This window comes from Ceratotherium simum, chromosome 31 (genome assembly GCF_057802395.1).
Source record: "Ceratotherium simum simum isolate JZ-2026a chromosome 31, ASM5780239v1, whole genome shotgun sequence".
In the NCBI taxonomy this organism is placed as follows: domain Eukaryota; kingdom Metazoa; phylum Chordata; class Mammalia; order Perissodactyla; family Rhinocerotidae; genus Ceratotherium; species Ceratotherium simum.
In genome coordinates this window covers 3,396,832-3,419,217 of record NC_141930.1, presented here as the reverse complement: position 1 = coordinate 3,419,217, position 22,386 = coordinate 3,396,832, and the positions used below count along the sequence as shown (strand labels likewise).

Sequence of the window (22,386 nt, the reverse complement as noted above, 5' to 3'; positions counted from 1 at the left end):
TAGCTCATATTTTCATTCTTGGATTATTTTAAATGAGACATTGCCAGAGTGCACAAAAGCAGATAGCTTGGTTTCAGATTTTCATTCCTGAATTGGGATTTCAATACGCCTGCCATGCTAGCAGATGCCTACCAAAGAATGGAAGGAGTAAGGGATGGAAATTACCGTATTTACTCTCGAGTCACGCAGATGGCTTTTCTGCAACATGCACGGTGGTTTTAACTTCCTATAAATAGTGAACCAGTGACTAACAGGTGCTCTCTGATATGTTGTTTGGAAAAATATGTGTTTAGCTTCAACTTGTAGGTCCCACCACAAAGTTTAAGTCTTTGGAAGGGGGGAAGAGCAGTAGTGTTTTGCTTCAATAAATTCTTGTCTAGTTCAGAGTAACTTTGGGACAGTCAAATCAGAAATGAATTCATTCATTCCTTTATTTTAGGAGACAGACAGACAAACGAAATAACTAGAGATTTCGATAAGTAGAAGAAGGAATATACATATGATGCTCTCGTAAAAATCAAGGAGAATGTACTTAGGTGGGATGGCCGAGAAAGGCCGCTCTGAGTTGGTGACCTTTGAGCTGAAGCCTGAATGGTGGGAAAGAGCCGAAGGGAAGAGCACTCTAGACAGAAGATACAGCAAGCTGAAAGGCCCTGTGGCTGGAAGGAGTTGAGTATATTCTACGCACACATAGAAGAGATGGCAATAGTCCAGATGAGGGATGTCTACGGCCAAGCCATAGGATGACAGCAGTGGAAATGGAGACAAGTGGATAAACTAGAGGCATATTTTGGAAGTTGAAATAAGACACTAGAATGGACTCTATACACAAATGCAATATCCTAGGTGCATCACACATGCATACAAATAGCTCTAGAATTCCTATTCTAGTTCTATATACTCTCAAGAAAGCTTCAACGTGTATCAATCTTATCAGTCTTGAACAAAAGCAATTCCTTTTCCTTAGTGGGAGAGAAGGGAATCCTCCTTCAGACAATTCACTTTCTATCAGAAACTCCCTCCGTTTCTCCTTCCCTCCCTCCCTGCATTCCTTCCTTCTTGCCTGCCTGCCTGCCTTCAACCCTTCAATGGTATTAATTACATGGCTACTTGAGGTCAAGCGCTGGGCTACATATTGGGCATATGGTTATGAGCATATGAAGCATATGAAGGTTTCTGCCTTCATGCAGTTTTCATTTAATTGGTAGCGATTAAATCAAGACAAGATTTTTATCTGTTTTACATTTCTGTGTTTTTTTAAGCTGGTAATTGCTGAATGCTTATTAACAGTAGACACTATTCTAAGCACTTTACATGTGTTATCTTAATTAATCCTTAAACACATCCTTGTTCTACTAGTTCTACTAGTCAGGAAAGTTAACTGGCCCAAGATAAGTGGCAGAGCTTGGGGTTGGCACCCAGGTCTCTGGAAATCTGTGTTCTAAAACTTAATTGCAATGCTTTGTGGCCTAATTCTATTTTAAAACTAGCTAACCAAATATATAAATAAAAGCAAACCAATGAGCAAATAAAAACTTGCTGTAGCATCAGCTGTTTCTTGCCACAGCTGAATCAATGCTCTTCCTTTAGTTGGGAGGGAAGTGGAGAGCTTTATACCTCCCTTTCCCAGGCAGCTCACATTTTAGAAACATTTAAGAGAAGGAAGGTCACCAGGGGCAATATCAATGACCTATTAGTTAACCTGAATCTCTAACTGATAACTACTCCCGATCTCCTAACGTGGGGGAAAACAAAGTATTTTTCTATATTTCCATTGCCTTGTTTTAATGGTACCCACCTTGAAATGCAGAGTTGAGTTTTGTTTCGTTTCTTCCTCCATGTGCAGCCATGCAAATTTCACTAATGGTACTATGAACTCTATTTGAGATCTGTAGCTTCATCACGTGAAGAAAATGTTTTACTAGAATCATAAGAATGCAAATTATTATTCCCCACTTGCTTTCTACCTCCACTTCCACTCCATTCCTCATTTGGTAGTCAGAGTGATCTGCAAAGGCAGGTCAGGCCACCATGTTCCTCATCAACATTACACTCTCCAACAATCTGCCATTCCTCCCCTCTTCACTGTGACCTACACGGCCCTACCTGGCTTGGCCTCTACATCCTTTCTAACCTCACCTTGCACCACCCTCTCCCGGGATTACTACCTCCAGCCACAGTGTTCTGGGAGTTTCCTCCACTTGAATGCTCTTTCTTGAATTCTTCCAATGGTTAATGCCTTTCCTTCCTTTAATTCTTTCATTTCACCCCCTCAGGAAATTCTTCCATAATTATCATATCTAAATATCTCTCTCTTCCAGTCTTTGCAGCAGATTATTCCCTATAAATCACAATGGTAACTATTTGTCTATTTCCTTGCTTTTTGTCAGTACCACTTAACTAGAATGTAAACTCAGTGATGAGCAGTCTCTCTCTTGCTTAGTAATATAACAAAGTGTGGCACATGGAAGGTATTAAATAACTGTGCCGAACGCATGAATAAGTGATATTTTTTCAATTACATTCGTCAGATATATTTTAAAAACCTACTGGACTTTGTTAAATATAATTTCGTTTGGAATTCATTGGATTTGGTGTGTCAAATGTACTCATAGGAACTTGAGAAGTAATAGTTACTTTGATTAGTCATCTGTATCATAGGCTGGAGAACAGTACTGGATCAGTCATTGAACAAAATAAATACACTTCTGCACTGTCATGACTTAAAATTATGAAGTGGAATGTAGTGACCTCAGAAGTTTCTGCCTGCGGCTGGCAAAGAAACCATTTCTGAGAGAGAGGATTTGTGACATGTCATTTATCTATATCTGTAGTAAAGTCTAAATTGAAGATATACACTCAAGTCAAAGTACATTACATTTATGAAATATATACATTTATACATATTTTCCATGGAATTCAACACTTACATTTCTGGATGTTTTTTATTACTCTATCCTTCTTAACAAAGAACAATAAAATTCTTTACAGGGCAAGTAGTAACGAACAACTCTTTTTAGTTTACCACTGCCAAAAAAAGATCCTTCTTTATTTCCTTAAATAATATACCTTAAAAAAAATCAACAGAGTTTTTAATAACAGAACATTTCAGCAATGTGAAAGTGTGAAGAAATGGTTGCTCCTGAATCAGAACTGATGCATTCGTTTTTTAAATTCAGTTTTGGGCTTGTGCCACTTTTTAGTTATGGCAAGGAGAAAGTTTGTGCAGTAGCAGACATGCTAGGCTGCCATTTGTCTCTCTCATCACCCTGTCTCAGACTAGGCAGGGTTGCTGGTTGCAATCTGAGTACTGAACTCCGGACAGCAATGTCCATTGCTCATCCTCTCAATCAAATATCAATGTGGGAAGTTTGTGACTTAGGCCAAAGATGAAAAGATATGACCAGCTGTTCCTCTGAGGCTCAGTTCTGATCCCTGTGTGAAAAAAGAATACCTTAGAAAAATAATTGTGAGTCCGAATACAATGATTGCCAAACAAAGACTCTAGCCCTGTTTATTTTGGAAGAGCCATGTGCATCAACCTGGCTGTGAGCAAGGTATTCATGTGTGTGCTTCTGCCCAAGAGGGACAGCAAGGTTCATCCACCTCATCTGAATGGAGACTTTTCTGCGTCCATGGTTTGTCTTCTCTACCCCTTCCTTAGCACCTTCTGAAAAGAAGAATGTCTTTAAGGTCAACAATAAATGATTACTGCTGTGCGTGAAACTGAAAACCAAAAATGTGGTCTGAACGGCCACCCTTGAGGATTCAAGCTCTGACAGTGCAGAGGGATAAACTGTCCTAAGGGTTAATGTCAGTAGAACAAAGGAGTTTAATGAGGGATTAACTGGGGAGGAGACAGGATAGATCTTCTCCAAACAGGAGCTGGACACTCCTGGTCTCTGGACACATTATTCCCCACCTGACCCACCGTGTTCCCACTGGTTCTTGTCTGTCCTTCTTCTGTATCAAGTCTAGTCTGAAACTTTCTTGGCCCTGCAGTGTGGGTATGATTTCCACTTTTTCCATGTTGTTGACATTCATAAATACTAACTAACAGTGATTGGGTTCTCTGGTCTAAAGAGTGAGATGTGAAATGCTTTCATTGCCCTGGGAAAGAAACTCCGGCTCTCCCATACACTGCAACTCACTTTTACATGTCATGCAAAGACTTTTCGTTCAGTTATATTCCATTTCAATAAAATTTCTGAAAAATTAAAATTATGAAGGCTGGTTCTGGCTTCTAGTAAATAATATTTTGTTTCAGGGCTAAAATACATTGAATCTTACAAAAGAATTTATTTTAATGTTGAATATAAATGGCTTAAAGTCTTTTGAATTCACAAGATACTTCCGATGTTTGAAGAATAGCACATTTTACTACAGCTAATTTTGTAATGGAACTATAATTCCAAAAGTTTCAATTCTAGTTACACAGTGAATTGGCTTAAGGGAAATATTTATTCTAGCACGTAACAAAACACATTTGTTTTAGACATCAATATTTATATTGATCTCATTCAACACTTTTAGTTTTACAGGGTTTCATACAACTAGCTATTCATATTGCATTATGCTTTTCAAGGTCACAGACAGAAAATATTATACCGTTTTCTTGGGGAGATGTTGAGCTAGCATTTCAGAGAGAATATATTAAAAATTTTATCATGGGGGCTGGCCTAGTGGTGTAGCAGTTAAGTTCCCGCATTCCACTTTGGCAGCCTGGGGTTCGCTGGTTTGAGTCCTGGGCGCGGACCTACTCGCCACTCATCAAGCCATGCTGAGGCGGTGTCCCACATAGAGCAACTAGAAGGATGTACAACTATGACATACAACTATCTACTGGGGCTTTGGGGAGAAAAAAAGAAAAAGAGGAAGATTGGCAACAGATGTTAGTGCAGGGCCAATCTTCCTCAAAAAAAAAAAAAATTATCATGAACATTAGTCTGCTAAAACAAGGTAGATAGCTTATGTACCAGAGCACATAAAAGCAACAGCTCAGTGCAGCTATTCATTCTCTAATTGGAATTTTTCCATCCTAATTTTATGTTTCATACAAATGAGTGTGTATTATAATCACCTTGAAGACTACGTAGCTTACCACACTGTGTTTCATAGTTGCATTTGTCTTTACAATGATAGTTGTCAACTAAGAAAATTTCTGCTTTGAGAAAATCTACCTCAAAATTTTATACTAGATTTAAGTTATCTAAATACCAAAGACCAAATTATATGCCAGAGATTTCAGTTGACTGTAATCTATAAAAGAAATTAATATTATGTCACAGTAAATAAGTATTTTTTCCAAAACACATTACAAATCAAGAAAATATATTAGGTTGAGTAAAACAAAGCAACAAACAATATTATAAAGCCATATCTGAATAAAAATTGCATTTTTTTTTACAATGACAAAATACTCCTATCATTCAGAGGCAAAATCAGAATTGTCCAAATAACTTTGTCCAAAGACAACAGATAAAAATTAATCATGTCTTAATTTTAGGGTATGAGGCATGCTGAGACACTATTGATGGGATTTTTAAAAAGTAGTGTGTGATGGTTTAATTGACAGCATTTTTTTTCTTAGCAGAACATAAAATAACAGTTCATTCTAAGATCAATAGCACCCACATTCGAGGAAATGAAGATTTTAAGTAACATTTTCTGTAGAAGGAAATTTGACTTTTAAAATACTGGAAATTGGAAATAGGAAGAGGTTGGTAAAGGGTACAAACTTTCAGCTGTAAGATGAATAAGGTCTGAGGATCTAACGTATAAGATGGTGACTATAGCTAACAGCCTTTTATTGTATAATTAAAATTTGCTGAGAGTATAACTTAAATGTTCTCACACACAAACAAAGATAACAGGGGAAGTGATGGATGTATTAATTAACTAGGTGGGAGGCATCCTTTCACACTGTAGATGTATATCAAACCATCACTATATACATTTTAAATAGCTTACAATTTTATTTGTCAATTATAACTCAGTAGAACTGAAAAAATATCAAAAATTGTGCGATTATATCAACATAAAACATTTTAACAATAGAGCATTTAAATTTCATTATTTATTTGGAATAAATATGATAAAATAGCTGTGTGGGGTATTCCAGTAAGTCAAAGATTCCTATTAGTCTTGATTACTTAATTTTGGAAAAATAGAGAAATACTTAATGACATTAAAAGGCTATAAAAATTCAAACAATTAATGCAGATATTTTTCTGCTTTGTTACTCAGAAATTTGATGAAAAGTAATCTCTAAAGTATCTTAATGTCTTTAAGACACCATGATGTTAGATTTACCAGGTTTGTGCTTTGCAAAATAGCCCTTACCATTTTAAAAATGACTGTTTGAATTTTTTCTTGCACGAAAACTCTCCAGCTCTTAAATATTTATTCAGTTAAATTTGTAAAGTGAGAATAGTGATAAATGTCAACTGTTAGTTTTCAAGTGCTTGCACATGTATTAATTCACTTGGTGCTAATAACTGAGTAAAGCATCCAGGGCAGTTATTATTATTGAGAAGTTACCTGACCAGCCTAGGGAAGCAATGCATTTCAGGAAGAAGTGGAATTGAGATTTTTCTAGCTCCTATCGACGTGAGTTTGATGCTTGATTTTTCTCAGGGAAACAAAATAATTTACCTCATACTGGAAACAGTGCCCCTCCTCCAATCCTCCCATGAAAAAATTAACATAACACAAAAACTGAGTCCCCACAACTCCACCAATAGCTTGCCCTTGAATTAGAATGGCAGCTGGGAGCAAAAGAAAGCAGACTCAGTAGAGAACTGATCTTACAGATGAGTGGATGTCTTTTCAGTGTGACATCTTACATAAACACTCACTACACAGTCTACACAATTATTGATATAAGCAGTTTAGCTTTATTAGGAATAGAGGATGGAAAAGACAATCGAGCCAAAGGGAATAGAATGTGATAAGGCACAGGGGTGGGAAAGAATGAAGCGTGTTGTGGGAAGAGTGGAGGACACTGGGATGCTGCAGCAGAGGGTGGGTGAATTTGGAAGGAAAGGCTGGGATAAGGCTGAAAAGCAGGCAGGGTAGACCTGAAGACCCCTGAAGGCCATTTAGAGAAGTTTGAGTTTCACTTGTAAAAACTCCTTTCTGAAATAACATATCAAAGAAGTGTTAAGCCTTGTAGGAATGATATCATTTTTAGCTCTTATCACAGTACTTAGAGTTTCAGTTAATTTTGTTATATCAGATTAATGCCTTTTGCACATAATTGTCACACATGGTTAAAAAGGTGTACTTGGACTCCACTGTGGGAAGGGTCAGCTGGTGATTACACTGAGCAGCTCAGAGCAGTTGAAGGAAAGGGTGAGTGCTGCAGGTATCGACTTTATCTAATATAAGCAGGATGTGGCCTTCATTAAGTGCTGTCTTCGGGTTAGCACCCATGCCCTGACACGCACAGAAGGCACTGTTTACGACCAACAAGGAAGGAGGATTATTTAGGGAAGGTGACTGCCCAGAGAGAAGGTGGATAAAATGAACAAGGCCAGAGAAGGGGACAAACTTTGCCGAGTGCCAAATACACTGTCCTACACTGATTGGTGCTTTGCCGTATTACCTCATTTCAGCCTCACGAGAACCCTGTTAGGCAGGCATTCTCTCCATTTCGCCGATGAGCTGTCTGGGGCCAAAGAAATTCTAGGCAAACGGCCCCCTAAATGCTATGAAATGTCAAAACCAAACACAATTCCACTTCATTTCACAAGCACACACTATCAAGTTATTGAAAATTAGACTTGATCATCTAAATTTGATCCTAAGAAAAGATATCATCAAGTTTAATTAAGGAATTTTCCTCCATTTAAGATACCATTATTGTATATTAAAAGAAGAATTTGTATTTGGAAGAAAATAGTTTGAATTTATGAACCCTGATGATCAAATCTTACTGCACAGATTTGGGGGTGTTCTCACCTTTGGATTCATGTTCCCACTTTCAAATAAAGTGACTATCTCGGATCAATACATCTGAGTGAGGACACCAGTTGGGACCAGGCCTCAGGCTGCTTTCCTACAAACTTGCCATGAACAGGAGCCAGAATTTAAGATCCAATCCAAACGGCTCAGCTGTCACTGGTGACAAAATCAGTCAGCCCTATCACGTTCCTATATAATATGGTGAGCCAAGTTTCCTGACAATGCTTTTGTGAAAAAAAAATTGTCAGGAAGGAAGATAAAAGTTGTGTTACGTATGACAGTTAAATAGATCAATTTAAAATTTTTTATTTTTATTAGCCATTTTTACGTTTCTATCCCAGAACTTGTTCTAGGAAAATAAAAATGTAGCAGAAAACACATACCCCTGTGACATATAAAATGTTTAAGCAAAATTATGCAATTACTTCAAATCCTAATTTATATTTTGATCTCAGAGATGAATAAATAGGCAATTTCTCATTCTTTTCATTTATTTTTTTTCCGATGCACTAGAAACACCAAATGGTATCAACTTGCAGAAGGTTTGACTTAGTTATATTGCCCGGTATCTTGCAAAATAAAAGTCCACAACAAGAGTAAAAATGTGTTTAGTTTACCACCTTAGACCTCCAAGTTTATAATTTTAACATTCAACCTAGTTGAAACTTTCACATTCAGACACTCTCTCCCCCCAATAACTTTTGTTTACCCAAATTATCCTCCTTGGCTGCTCAATTCTCTCTCTTTCTCGCTCCCATGCACTTTCTTTCTCTGTATGAGCACACCCATTTTGGGGAAAAAAATCCTACAAATTGCCCAATACATCAACTTTCCAATAACGGCACTGGGAGAAATGCTGTCACTATGCCAGGAGATAATTTGTCGTTAATCATTCCTAGCTCTTTTCCTGGCTTTATCTCAGTGTATACTTAGCAGTTTTCCTTTTTAAGCCAACTCCAGAAATCTCAAAGTTTTGAACACAATTTAGAATTATCTCCTTGCTCTGCGGACAGGGGAATTTTGAAATTTATAGACAAACATGCTGGAGTAAATCAATTAAAATGCAGATGATATTAATTTGTGGTTTCTGAAAAATGTTATGATCTAAAATGTCATGATTTGACATAAATTGTCTTAAAATTCCAATTTTTTTAGCTTTCTTATAAGAAAGTGCAATAAAAACTCCACTCACCATTTGTCAAGACCACACACCTAAAACTATTAAAAATTTTACTTTGCAAATTCTACCTAGTTTATTTGACATTATGCACCATTGTGCATAGTCATTATTATTTATTCATTGTGCATAGCCTTTTATTTATTTTAATTAATGAAAACCCATTTTTAAAACTCCTTCTATGCAAAAACTGTAGCGATATGATGAATTCCTAGATTGTTGGCCTTGCTTGGTATAAAGACTTTATTGAACACATTATCTGTATTACTACTATGCCAAATAACATGAAATTTAGTCACCAATCTTCTTACCAGAAAAAGAGAGATTGTGACAATTTAATGAATTAGAAGAAAATCCTAGTTTACTAATACACATAATTATGCACTCAATCAGAAATGTAAAACTCCTCTGTTAACCACAAACTACTGCTCCACACCATCACGGTAAGCCAGGGAACTGGCCCAGACACCCCAACTCAGAAGACTTTCTGATCCAGCACTGACGTATCTGAGCTCAGAGTCTAAGGGCATTTGCTTTGCTGTGTTTGCTTGGATTTTCCGAACTATCTCAGCTCTTGATTCCACACTGCTATTGTGTGGATCAAATAATCCCTGGTCACAAAAATACCCTGGGGAGTGACTCCCCTGGCGTCCAGGTTATGAGTGCGGTCACTCGTTCCACATGCCTTGGGGATGAGCTATCTTTACCATGATGAGAGATTTCCTTTTCAAGTTTTGCAGTCCCCACATACAAAATACTAGCATCAATAAAAGTCAAAGTAATTAAGGAAATGTATATCGCAACCTTGTTCAAGACAGCACTGAAATTAGGTTTGCCTTTCTTTGCTGTCTTTTTTTAAAAATAAAATTATTACTGACCTAGGACAAAGAAGAAATTTTCCAATATACTCTTAGAATTATAAATATCTATTACACTGACTTCATGTGAACCTTAACCAGACATTAAAAATATATCTTTGACATGCGCACACTGCATATGCCAGTTCTATTTTCCTTTTGCATGGTTCAGCATATTAGAAAAGAACTTGGGAGGGGGAGAAACATAAAAAGCAATTCTGGAATCCTTTTCCTCTTCCTTTTCTTCCAAGCTTTCATTACGTCTTGGAGAGTGAGGTCATAGGTTTTAAACAATATGACTGACTTTAGGTCCGTGGCCTTCCAACACTCCAGAATATTCTCGACTTTTCGTGAGCAGAGGTACAGCTCACGGAGTAGGGGTGAACCAGCCCGGCTCCTGCCCTGCGTTACCCTGGGATCCAGACCGCTCCCGGACGGATTCCCGGCGCTCCCCCAGATCCCGCCCCCGGCGTCCTGCAGGCCAAAGGGACCCGGGTGCAGGGACAGGGCATTGTCCATTTCTTTACGGGTAACGGAGTTACAGAACATGCCCTCCGGCCCTCTTTCTATCCATCCTTTGCTCCTGGGATTTTGCGAGTCGCCTGCAAGGGAGCCCAACATGGGTCAGGCAAACAAACGTGTTCTTTCCAGCCACCGTAACCGGATCGCTGGAGCGACATCAACTCGCAGAAGCGTCCAGAGACCGCGGCCAGACCGCCGGCCTGCGCTGAAAGCAACTTCTGAGCGAGGCTGCCAGCGCCGCTGGGGCGCACAGTTTAGTGGGTGGCTAAGCGCAGCCACAGCACCCCATCCCCCGCGGAAAAAAAATGCATGGAGGAGGGAGGGAGGGAGGACGAGGCGCAGGTCGCCAGCAGTTCTGCACGTCGGCGCCACTCGTTGGAAAGCCCTGCAGCTTTAGGAGACGCGAGGGAAAGGGGCCAGGAGCCCGGGTTCCAGGGAGAGAGTAGGGAGGGGGAGGGAACGGGGGTGGGGCCCTCCGCCCACCTCCCCCCCGGACAGCTGTCCAGCTCTTGGAATTCATTGGCTTCCCCCACCCCGCCTCCCAAATACCACCCCAATCCAGTTGAGCCCCCCGCCCCACCCTCGCTGACCTAATAAGGCCAAGCCGCGTGGGGGGGACCTATATAAAAGGCGCGGGCTGGCAGGGACTCTGCACGGCGCCGGGGAAAGAAGGCAGCAGCCGTCCAGTGCCCACAGAGACGACCATGGCCAAGGAGTGGGGCTATGCCGACCACAACGGTGAGTGCGTGCAGGCAGCCGCGGCCCCAGATGGTGCCAGAGGAGCCCCCGGCATTGCCCAGAAAGTGGGCAGCTCCGGGGATGCATTGGGAAATGCGGGCGGAGGAGTTCATGGAAACTAACATTTACTGAGCGCTTACCAAGTGCCAAACGCTGCTGGCCCTTTCACCTTCGTCTCACTCCCTTCTCCCCGGTATGGAGCTGCGGTGACTTCCATTGGAGGAAACTGAAGCTCAGAGAGGCTCAGTAACTTGCACAAGATCACACTGCCTCTGACTGAGAAGTCAGACCACCGGCGGTCCAGTTCTGATGGTTCCTTGCTCCATCATACTGGGCAAGCACTTAACCTCCCGGAGCCGGGTATTGGTGTAACACCAGGTGTTACACTGGTACTGCTCATTACCTGGTACTGCTCTCCCTGCTGCTTCTGCCTAACTCCTGGGACAAGGAGTATGAGTGTGCTCTGGAAACCACAAGTGGCCAGTGTTATTTTATCCAGCCTATGATACAAGATGGCATTGGTAAAACATGTGATGAAGTCCATTTCAAAAATAAGCCTTTGAAGCTATATTCTTGAGCAAGCAAGGGAATACACTGAGTTAAATATAGCCTCCAGGTACACCATTAACAAAGCTATGAACAGGTCTTAAACCCTAAGCCTTGTATTGCCCAATCTGAAATCCAAGACTTTTTCATCATCACTGTCTAGCTTCTGTGTATCTTGCTAGCTTTGTCAATTAGAAAGAGGGCTTGGATTGTGCCATCAAATAAATAAATTCCCCCAACTTGATTTCCTAGGTCCTGACCACTGGCATGAATTTTTCCCGAATGCCAAGGGGGACAACCAGTCGCCAATCGAGTTGCATACAAAAGACATCAACCACGACCCTACTCTGCGGCCGTGGACAGCGTCTTATGACCCAGGCTCTGCAAAGACCATCCTGAACAACGGGAGGACCTGCAGGGTTGTGTTTGATGATACTTATGACCGGTCAAGTAAGTATGATGCGCTGGTGGAGGCACATGGATGTTTTCAACGTCTGTCTAGGCAAACTGTGATTTATGACCCAGTAACAGACTTAGTGGGAAGAGAGGGCACTTCATCTCTGAAAATGGAGATGACATTTGACCTTGCTCTAGTTGTGAAGAATTATACTTTGCATTGAAGAAGAATGTCTCACGCTCTAACCTTGGTCACTTTGCTGCTGCAGAATGGCCCTGTGCCCATGCTAAAAGTTGACAATGCATTCCTGAGATGGAGCTTGATAGGGAAGTGATGGCAGTGAGTCCAAATGAGTGGGCTCTGATGGCCTCCACCTGAGGGTCCTTGTGCTCTCTGACCACGGTCTGGAGAGCAAGGCTCCCATTCCCAAGTGTGGCAGAGATTCTATTCTGCAAAGCAAGGAACATACAGAGAAACAAAGTAGGCACTTTCTCCCCCTGGTGAGTGTGGGGGCCCATTGAGGGGAGAGAATAGGGCCATTATGTGAGTCAAAAAGACTTGCCTTCGATGTTTCAGCAGAGGTCATCTGCCTAATCCTTTTGGTGAGTGTTTTTGAAGTATCTGACAATTTCTTATTGAGGAGTGAATTGTCCTTGTGTGAAAATGAAAAAAACACATGTTTAAAAAAACTCTTCATTTCACCTATACTTTTAAACACATCAGTGAAATAAAAGAAGGCTAATTACAAATGCTTTATTTCACTGTAAATGAAGTAAGAAAGAATATGCCTTTAACATTTTTGTGCTTGATGTACAATAGTACATTTTCTTATAACCACATTTTTAAAAAAGTTAAAATTATCCTTATTGATGTACATGAATGAATATTTTCAATGATGTTGTAGTAAAGAGTAATGGAGTCATAATTCTTACCTACTCGGAGGTTCTAAGTCAGGAATATCATAGAAATTTGTGTTTTCTTAAACAATAATCTCATGTTGTTATCTGTTACTTTTTTCTCCCTTCTCCATTTAAATCAAGTTCATTTTGAAGAATAAACAACAAAATTAAACACTACCCATTAGGTTGAACCACATGAAAATGCCATTTTTGTAAGCAAAATTGGCTGAATATTGACAATTTCATATGGTTCACCCTAATACATTAGACTCATATGTCCAGATAATACCTGTTCCTAGTGCTTGAACAGGAAAACCGCAATGAATCAGACCACTCATTCCGACACAGCCAAGCTCATACAAACCCAGCTCTACTGTTTTAAACCTGTACTATGGCTCTCACTGTGCCATTTCACCAGCCATAGTTGATGAGTCCTTTCTAGCATAGCTACCCTCTGAATTCTATTTTGATCTAGCTTGTACTGATAACTCTTGATTTTAGGGTTTCTGCATAGTTCCCAGGATCCGTTAGAAAATACTTGAACCTCTAAATCACTCCCCAGGCTGAATGAAGTGGAACCATATTAAGTGCTGGGCTGAGGTGTTTGGACAACAAGCTCAAATTAATGCTACCGAGAATTATCTAGTCTAGCTGTCCACACTGATGGATTCCCTGGGGAAATTCTGAATTTTCCGTTTCATCTCGTTTGAATAGACACAATTTAAAGTAGATGTGGGTGAAAGCTCTTGCCTGTAGTCCTGAAGAAAAGTGTCATTGGAGGCAAGATATGGAGAAAGAATCCATATTTGCTCAGTGATCTGGGCACTGTGATCAACACTCCAAAATCTTTAATCTCATTTAATCCTCACAGCAGCTCCGAAAGGTTGGTATTATTGTCACCTTCACAGAGATGCAAAAGACAGGTTCAGAGAAGTTTAGCAACTTGCCTGAGATCACACAACTAGCAAGGGGTGGAGCCAGGATTGGAACCTGATTCTGTCTGGCTCTCCACTGTCACATTCTTCCCTCTGCACCTGATGGGCCCGTTCTTTGGTTGTCTACGTCCTTGTTGCCCATCTGTCGTTTTAATTTTATTTTCACAAATGTTAAGTTGACATTTTAAAAATAATAAAACGAGCAAGCAAAATAACAAAGACAGAAAAGAGAAATCATTTATTTTGATATATCCCAAGACTTTATTTTGTGAGAGAGAGACCAGCGTGCTTGGGAACGGCACGATCCGCCCAGCAGAGTGACCACCATTTGCCATCAAGCCTTGGCTGTAAGAGGCACTGGATGAAAGAAGGGCTCTGTGAGAGATGTGAGTCCGCTGTTGACCTGGCTTCTCTGACCCTCAGTGCTGAGAGGCGGTCCTCTCAACGGCTCCTACCGGCTGCGCCAGTTTCATCTCCACTGGGGCTCCTCGGATGACCACGGCTCAGAGCACAGCGTGGATGGAGTCAAGTACGCAGCGGAGGTAGGAGAACCTGCCGTAATCCCCTCAGGGTCTCACCCTGTGCCCACCGAAAACTGAAAAATCACAGCAAAACAGCGTCCGCTGCTTTTGCCTCAAGCCAGTAGTTGCGAAAAGAGCTGTAGTAGTTTCAGCATGAGCTGAGGCTGCCAAACATCCGAGGCTAGATAGTTAAGAGAGTGTAGTGAGTTAGCGCCATGTGGGAAGACTTGCCAGGTTACATTAAGAAATTGGAGAGCAGCTTAATAAAAGAAAAAGGCCAGAGTCCGAAGTGGAACCGAAAAGATAAGGATAGCTAGCACTATCCTTAGTGCTTACGAGTATTAACTCATTTGATCATCTCAGCAAAGCTATGAGATAGGTTACAGATGAGGAAACTGAGGCACAGAAAAGTTACAGAACAAAGTCACACAGCTGAGAGCTGACCTGGTCCTCTACCTCATGCAGATTGGCTTCAGGGTTCATCCTCTTGTCCAGTGCCCTAAGCTGCCTCTTTTATAAGAGTGTGGTGCTTTAAAAATAGTATTTAGTAATTCTGGCTAATGCTCATGTTCTAGTCTCTAGTATGCATGCATATATGTGTGTCTGTGTGATTATATATGCGTATATATTGATACACACACACATAGATAGATACTGGATAGATGTAGCTATAAATACACACAATTTAATATGAGCAAATACTACGCTCTGTCTCAGTTAACCCCTTAAAGAAAAGGATGATTTGTAGCTCGGATCAAAGCATCAAATTACAAGGAAATAAGACAAGCCTCCGGCATGTTCTCTTGATAAAGCGAAGCCTGTGGGGTGATGGATGCCCTGGAGGTGAGGATCATTCCATTTCTACTGCTGCATTCTTTTCCCAGGGCAGGCCTTGGTTAATGCAGGAGCTGCGACAGAACCCTTGAAGGCACTTGTGGGCGCTCTCTTAGGCAGAATCACTGGGCAGCTTAATCGTTGGTTAGACTGAACTCCAGGAGACCCAAAGTGCTTCACTATGATCCTTCCATGTCTCTACAGCCTATCTAGAAAGCGAGGGACAGAGTAGATTAATTATGGAGAATGCCTTCAAGACATCGTCCCCTGCAAATGGGGAAAGTTTAGTGTATTTCTTACAAATGTGGGCAAGGCTGGCAGTGTGGCCTTTACACGTGGGATTCTCTCACACTTTTGATCTTGAATAAAATATTTTTTAACTACTATGAACTACTGTATCCTCTATGTAACTCAGTATGGGAAATTTGACTAATTTAACTGGTGCCTATGTTCTAAAATAAGATAAGGTTACCACCAGCTTCTGGAGCTCTGGCTGCTAAAAGCAGGTAGATATGAAAACACCTGAGAATTTTTCCCCTTATTTTTTCTCTCCTATTTCCTAAGTAATTGTGACTTTACGATGTTAGCAGATTCCTGTCACTAGCTCTGTGTGTCACTTTGATTTGGTCAGCAAAAGGAATAATGTTATACAAAACTAAAATATTTTGAATTGGTTTAACAAAAGTTCAGTTTTCAACGAGTGCTTATGACAAAGTTCTAAATCTATTTATCGTAATTTTATACACTTTTTATTTAAACTATTAAGAATTTCACCAAAATATTGCATGTCAGTATTTAGAATTCTATCAACTTTATGGGCGTGTTCAGCAACCTCAGACTGTGCAATTATTGGGTTTATTGTATAATTTTATACTTATTTCCTTATTCTAGGAATTAACCTGTAACCTGTATTCTGTGGTTTCAGCTTCATCTGGTTCACTGGAATCCGAAGTATAACACATACGGAGGGGCGCTGAAGCAGCCTGATGGGATAGCCGTGGTCGGCGTTTTTCTGAAGGTAAGGGAAAAACCGACCGTATTTTTTCTTTCAAAATTGAATTCCTTATCAATGCTCAGGATAGCACGAGTTTCACTCCCTACTTTTATTTAAAGAGGAGAGAGGAATGACTTTTGGTATTCATTCAGCTAATCAAGATATCTCTGCTAAGGTCAGCTCAAATGTTTTACTCTTCCTTAAAAATGTACCTTTTGCCATACTCCAGTACCCCAGCACTTCTAAATTTTCTCCAGATGTAGGGTGTATATCTGAGCGTGGGGCGGGGGGTGCGGTGGAGACAGAGCCTGTTATGGTGGTGGTGAGGGCAAGGGCAGTGTTATTCATTATCCTTTCCCACTGCAGTTCAGTTGCACTGGAAACCAGAAAAGCCAATGTTGGGAACCACTGTGAGGCCAAGTCCCTGGCTGAACATCCCCTGGGCTTAGGGTGGCCACCACTCACATGATCCCAGGCTGAGATAGCACATGGAATGTGTGTGTTGTTGAGCCAGCCTGGGCTTAAAGAGGACTTAGTGTCATTAACACATGAATTCAGTAGTAACATAATCTAGATCTTAAGCCAGAGGTGAAAATCTAGCTTCTTTCTTTCTGAATGACCTGATTTGTTTTATGTTCTGAATTCATTGGGTCATTTTCGGTGCTGGAACATACCACAACAGGAAGTGGAGTGGGTTGAGCCTAAAGACAAGGAGTCTGGTTTTAGATACATTGAATCCATCCTAGCTCTAATTCTCTTTTAAAAGTGGTAGAAGGACCTTGCAGAGAAGGTCAAAATCAACATGTAATTTTGTGGTTTTGTACTTCAGAGGCCTGGAGTCCAAGTTTAGTTCAGAAAATACATACTCTAAAATTTGGGGGGGACACAAACTCTTGTTTTTGCTTGGTAGAAGATATTTTGGCAGATTTATAAACACTAGTTGCAGATGGATGGATCAAAATCAGTTCTTAAGACAATCCTAAATTACGGAGAAGGGGAAAATGTAATTATTGGTTTTCTATTTTCTTACAGATAGGACGTGAGAAAGGCGAATTCCAGCTGTTGCTTGATGCATTGGACAAAATTAAGACAAAGGTAAAAAAAAAATTATTTTCCCTCCTAGAACATAAAGGAGGGTATGTTGATTTTCTCTTTTTACATTTTAAAGTATATTTCTTTCACGTAAAATCTGTTACTAAGTTTGATGAATATGCTAAGCATACATATAAAAACAAACGCTATTATAATTGTGTGTATATTTGTATGGTTTATACTGTTTAGAGCAATTTCACATACATCAACTTTTTTAATCCTCACAGTCAGCCTGTCAGATAATTGTCTGACTTTCTTAATGAAGTGGATGAGAGAGAAGTTGAGTGGTCACTCCCCCAGCACACACAGACACACACACACACACCCCATTCACACAAATGCACACACTTGGAGAGGTACTAAATATTTGGGTCCTGGTGTTACCCTTTCTCTCCTAGGCGAGCCATATATTTTATATATAGATCCACATATTTTAAATCTTAACAGTAGACTCTTCTAATTAACAGACTCATTTTAATTGTCTTTGGGACTGTTCTAACCAAATGCTATTAAGTTTTACCACCAGAGAAAGCAAGTATTCTGAGTATAATATTCAATAAAAATGTGAGCCTGCTTTTTATCATCAAGAACCAAATCTCTGACTTATATGAAATATTTCTGATACAGTTTAGGTATGTCTGTCCTTTTCTTCAGAAGTGATAGAATTACAGTTCTACCAATAGTTAATACGGAATAAAATATTACAATGACTGTGCCAAAATCGTAACACTGCAACCAGGCTTCCCTCCCTGCCCTTTGTTTCCAAGTTCTGTTTTCTCTGTTGCATCTGAAGTCCCTTCTCACCAAAGGGGAGAGCCGGGGTGGGCAGTGTGCGCCCCATCCGTGCTCACCGCGCCTGTGCCCTCTCCTCCAGGGCAAGGAGGCACCTTTCAATAACTTCGACCCGTCCTGCCTGTTCCCCGCCTGCCGGGACTACTGGACCTACCGCGGCTCCTTCACCACGCCGCCCTGCGAGGAGTGCATCGTGTGGCTGCTGCTCAAGGAGCCCATCACCGTGAGCTCCGACCAGGTGAACCAGCAGGCTTCCCTCGCTGGCTGGCTGGATAAGATACGGATGCTAAACTGACACTATACGGCTGCTGCAGGGATGCTTGTGGAACAGCAGTCCGGCCAGAGAGTTCATAGTTTGCCCTGGTTAATTACAATCAGCCTGTTCACCTGTATAGAACTTGACTTCCAAAGGGTACCAGGACAAACGCCAATCGTTTAAGGTGGCTGTCGTGCTGGACAATGACTGAGTTTATGCTCTAAAAACACTTAGGGGTTTAGACTAACATGAGTTAGTCTTTGTTAATTTGGAGGACCCCCAGATACCCAGCAGTGGTAGGAGATGGGCTGGTAAATACAGGCCTGGGGAGAAGGGTGCTAACGAAGGAATTTAACATCCTTGTGAGGTGTATACTGTTTCTCCAGTTATACAGATAAGTAAGTTGAGGCTCAGAAAGGTTAAGTGATTTGCCCATGATCACACAGCCAAGGGCAGGATCTGAGATTCCAACTCTGGTCTGTCTGCTTCCAACACCTCTTAACATCTCTGCTCAGGCTTCCTTCTTGGGTTCATTTAAAGAATGTCCTTGCAACATTTATTAAAGAGACTTTCAAGGGAAGACTGGGAGAAAATATGTGGGCAGGCACATGGAGAAGGACAGATTAAAGCAAGTGGACCACACAGCGACTCACACCCTAGATCGTGAATGTCAACTCTGATAATAAGATCGGTTTACCAGTACATCTCCCGAACTTAAGACAGCGGCTTTCATATTTCTGCCAGTAATGGACTCAAGTATAGATGGTCCTTTTTATCAAAGATGGGATTTAATGGTCAGGTTCACTAGTATCAATATTTTGAAAGAGAAATGGGATTTTCTGAAGGAGAAAAGCTAAAAACATTTTAATATAGAAATACAGCGTTACTGGTGAGAATTTCCTAAATTCTTCTCTCTTAAGAAAAAAATCAGTTCTTAAAATTTAAAATGTAGCATGACACTAATTTCTTTCTGCTCTTTTAAAAAAAGATTGATTCCATGACCTTATACAATGAACACCAATTAAGCTTATTATTTGCACTGAATTGTCATCCCCTCCTACATCAAGTGTATACTTCATACTGACCCTCGAATTAAAATAATTGTGTTAGAATTCGGGAGGAAGAGGTTTTGACCAGAGGGCGTGGTGATCCTGTATAAAATGAAGAAAAGCATTTTTACAAATAAAGAAAAGGTTTATATTACTTAGGAACTGGTAACCAAATAACTCTGGACTGGACGTTGGAGCTTGGTTTTGTGGTTTGCTTGTCTTATTTAAAAAGCCAGCAGTTTCTAACTCCGTGTCACACGGGTAATGTGTCCCTGTGGTCTGAATGTGACACTGACCACTTCCCCTGCCTCTGCAGGTGGCCAAGCTGCGGAACCTCTTCTCCAGCGCCGAGAACGAGCCCCCAGTGCCCCTGGTGAGGAACTGGCGCCCTCCACAGCCTATCAAGGGCAGGGTGGTGAGAGCCTCCTTCAAATGAGCCTCTGGAGCTTGCCCTCTTCAGGAAAGGAAGCCCACCATGGGACAGCTCCGTTCCTCTCTCCTTTGGGTGCTCCAGACTCCACGTGTATCTCACTTTCCACACCGAGCGGAGAATGTGAGAGATACCCTCACCAAGAAACCAGTTACATCTGACACGATTTCACATGAAAGCATTTGGCCTTTGTAAGAATCATCTTTCCTATAAAAGTAGCACTTCTAGTAAGGTTTCAAAGAAGAAGAAACAGAGGTGGAAGAGAAAGATATAGAAAAATGACTATTGGTCACCATTTTTCTGTCATCTTAAACTTCACAGTACTTCCGTTTTACTGTTTTCATATTGTGAGTTGTCCATCTTAAAGAAGTAATGAGTAGTCCTATATGTAGGAGTAGACGTGTATGAAGATCACATAGCAGTTAAACCTAAGCCAGACATTCAAATGACTGTGGGCACCAAGCATTGAGATGATGATGTTTTCACTCTTAAATAAAACAAACAAGAGGTCCATCATATATTAAAATTTTAGCTATTGTAAAGATTACCTGGTTTTGATTATCAATGAAGAAAAACACATTTGACCAGGAGTTTAAAAAAAGTTGACCCAGCATTTGAATTTCTTCTTCCTAAAGATGGTTGACTTTTATCCTAATATTTTTCTTTACCTGAAGGAGGGCCATTTATTTTTAATTTTACTACTTTTATCTTTGCATGCTTTGTAAAATAAAAACCACCTCTGATGTCTTTCTAATTTGAGGGTGGAATTAATGATTCCTAGAACACACAGGGGTGAATGAGTGTACTTGAAGTAAAAGCAGTTGTACTGATCATCAAAACTAATAAAGACATGAATGTAAAAAGTGGAGTGTTGGGTTTTTTAATGAAAAAAGTTATAAATGACAAAAATGGAGTAAAAGTAAGAATGGCAAACTTTGCAAGTTTGTTTTTATAGTTGAAGAGTGGTGATAGCGGACTCACGTTCTGATTGGGTGCTACATTTCTCACGGAGTGGCTAAGGCAATTAGCGAGGGCCTTCTGAGGAAATTGCAGACAAGATGAGGAATGCGTGGCCATATATTTGAGAGTGTGGGGTAGTTTTCAGAGACCTTAAACTTGCTTTAGGATTCTGAGATCCATATCAGTACCGTGGTTGCTACTTAGGGCTGTGGAATCAAGTTAGACTGTAGCCTTTATTTTTTAAAATATGCATGGGGATTTTAACACTGCAAAAGTCCATACATCGAGACCTTCAAAACATTTACTATCTTTGGACATAAAGCCTGATTTTGCAGTTAGTGGCTTTGATATGTCATTCATCACATCGCTGGCTAATAAGTTAACTTTCTTTAGAAAATGGCAGCAGTGACTTCATTACCCTAAGGAGTGAAAACGGTATTGGGTCAGGAGAGTCCTGCGATGCCAGGAGTCACGTCGCATGGTGGAGTCCTAGGAGGCTGCAGTGATTTAATAGATTACCACTTGGGCCAAGTAAAACCAGGTTGGTCAGTGCAAACTGGATGTGTTAATTAAATCCCTTGAAATTAGGAGGTGTGGAGCTCTCATCAATTAGTGGTAATACACAAGCTGATTCTCTCAGGGTGCTTACTTAGTAATGCTTAGAGTGCTGTAAAAATGTATCCAATATGCGCTCCATGTCGGAGAGGAACATATAACTTAGTACCAGCTGCAACGGTGCTTATTCAAGTACTCAGGCTGAACAAGGCCGGAACTGTTTTAAGAGAAAATGTCTAATCAAGGGAGGCTCTCCCTAGACTGTGAGCTCTGTGAGGGCATGGATATGAGTCTTGTACACTGACATTCTCCTCATCACCTAGTACTGTGCCTGGCACTTAATAAGCACTCAATAAATGTTTGGTGAATAAATGATGTCATGAACATAGATGAACCCAGGACATACTCATCTTCTTGAAAACATTATTCTACATGCTTAAGACTAATACTGGTTTTTGCTCCTCTTATTTAGTTTAGATCTCCTTGGAAGATGATCTCTTTAGCTTCAGCTGGTAGCTTTCCAGTAGAACATATTTTTCCCCCAATCCGAGCCATTGCCAATGCTCACAGTTATCACCCAACGTAAAACTTCCTCCCAACTTCTCCATGCACTCAAAGTGCTGAGTTATTATAAATGTCCACTAGAGTGTTGAAACCACACTTGTGTCCTTTTTCAGTAGGGGGATCATTTTCCTGCTCATGCACAGGCTTCCAAACAATTGCATTTCGGACATACACAGCCTACAAAGGGGACGCGGCCGGGAGCTGCTGGGGTGAAAATGTTTCAGCATCCGCCAACTTTTGTTCTTCAGGATATAATCATTGCAGATGCTTTTAAATTTCAACATAGGGCAGAAACCAATTTGA

At 40.6% G+C, this 22,386-nt stretch overlaps 1 protein-coding gene across 1 annotated transcript; it reads left to right on the top strand.

The window, feature by feature from the left end:
* Nucleotides 1-11,171: 11,171 nt before the first annotated feature.
* CA3 (carbonic anhydrase 3) lies at nt 11,172-20,983 on the top strand. Its single transcript, XM_004441136.3, has 7 exons — nt 11,172-11,259; nt 12,058-12,255; nt 14,460-14,578; nt 16,317-16,409; nt 17,418-17,480; nt 18,352-18,507; nt 19,891-20,983. The coding sequence occupies exons 1-7, from the start codon at nt 11,226-11,228 to the stop codon at nt 20,008-20,010; spliced, it is 783 nt and encodes a 260-aa protein (XP_004441193.1). The 5' UTR covers nt 11,172-11,225; the 3' UTR covers nt 20,011-20,983.
* The last annotated feature ends 1,403 nt before the right edge of the window (nt 20,984-22,386 follow it).